This window comes from Gekko japonicus, unplaced genomic scaffold, assembly GCF_001447785.1.
Source record: "Gekko japonicus isolate JY-2015 unplaced genomic scaffold, Gekko_japonicus_V1.1 scaffold3083, whole genome shotgun sequence".
Classification (NCBI taxonomy): domain Eukaryota; kingdom Metazoa; phylum Chordata; class Lepidosauria; order Squamata; family Gekkonidae; genus Gekko; species Gekko japonicus.
This window is the reverse complement of record NW_015164293.1, coordinates 88004-88209: the sequence shown is the minus strand read 5'-3', so window position 1 is coordinate 88209 and position 206 is coordinate 88004. Positions and strand designations below refer to the sequence as shown.

The window sequence follows — 206 nt, the reverse complement described above, 5'->3', positions numbered from 1 at the left end:
GTAGGGCTCAGGGCGGCTTACAAAGGCAAGGCAAACCTTGCCACGATAAAACACAATATACATATAATTTAAAAACATACTATACATCTTAAAAATCCTAATCCTAATTTAAACAAAGTGCTCAGTATCTTCAAAGTCCAAAGATGACGGAACGTATGCCCGAAGTTCCTGGTAGACGGTTTAAGGCTTCATTCATGTTCAGGTGT

General features: G+C 38.8%; 1 protein-coding gene across 1 annotated transcript in view; it reads left to right on the top strand.

Annotated features, from left to right (window-relative positions):
- The first annotated feature begins 143 nt into the window (after nucleotides 1-143).
- Nucleotides 144-206, top strand: part of SPEF1 (sperm flagellar 1) — a 35100-nt gene continuing 35037 nt past the window's right edge. Inside the window, exon 1 of the mRNA XM_015408787.1 lies at nucleotides 144-171. Coding sequence (XP_015264273.1) covers nucleotides 144-171 — 28 coding nt within the window. The remainder of the gene's footprint in view (nucleotides 172-206) is intronic.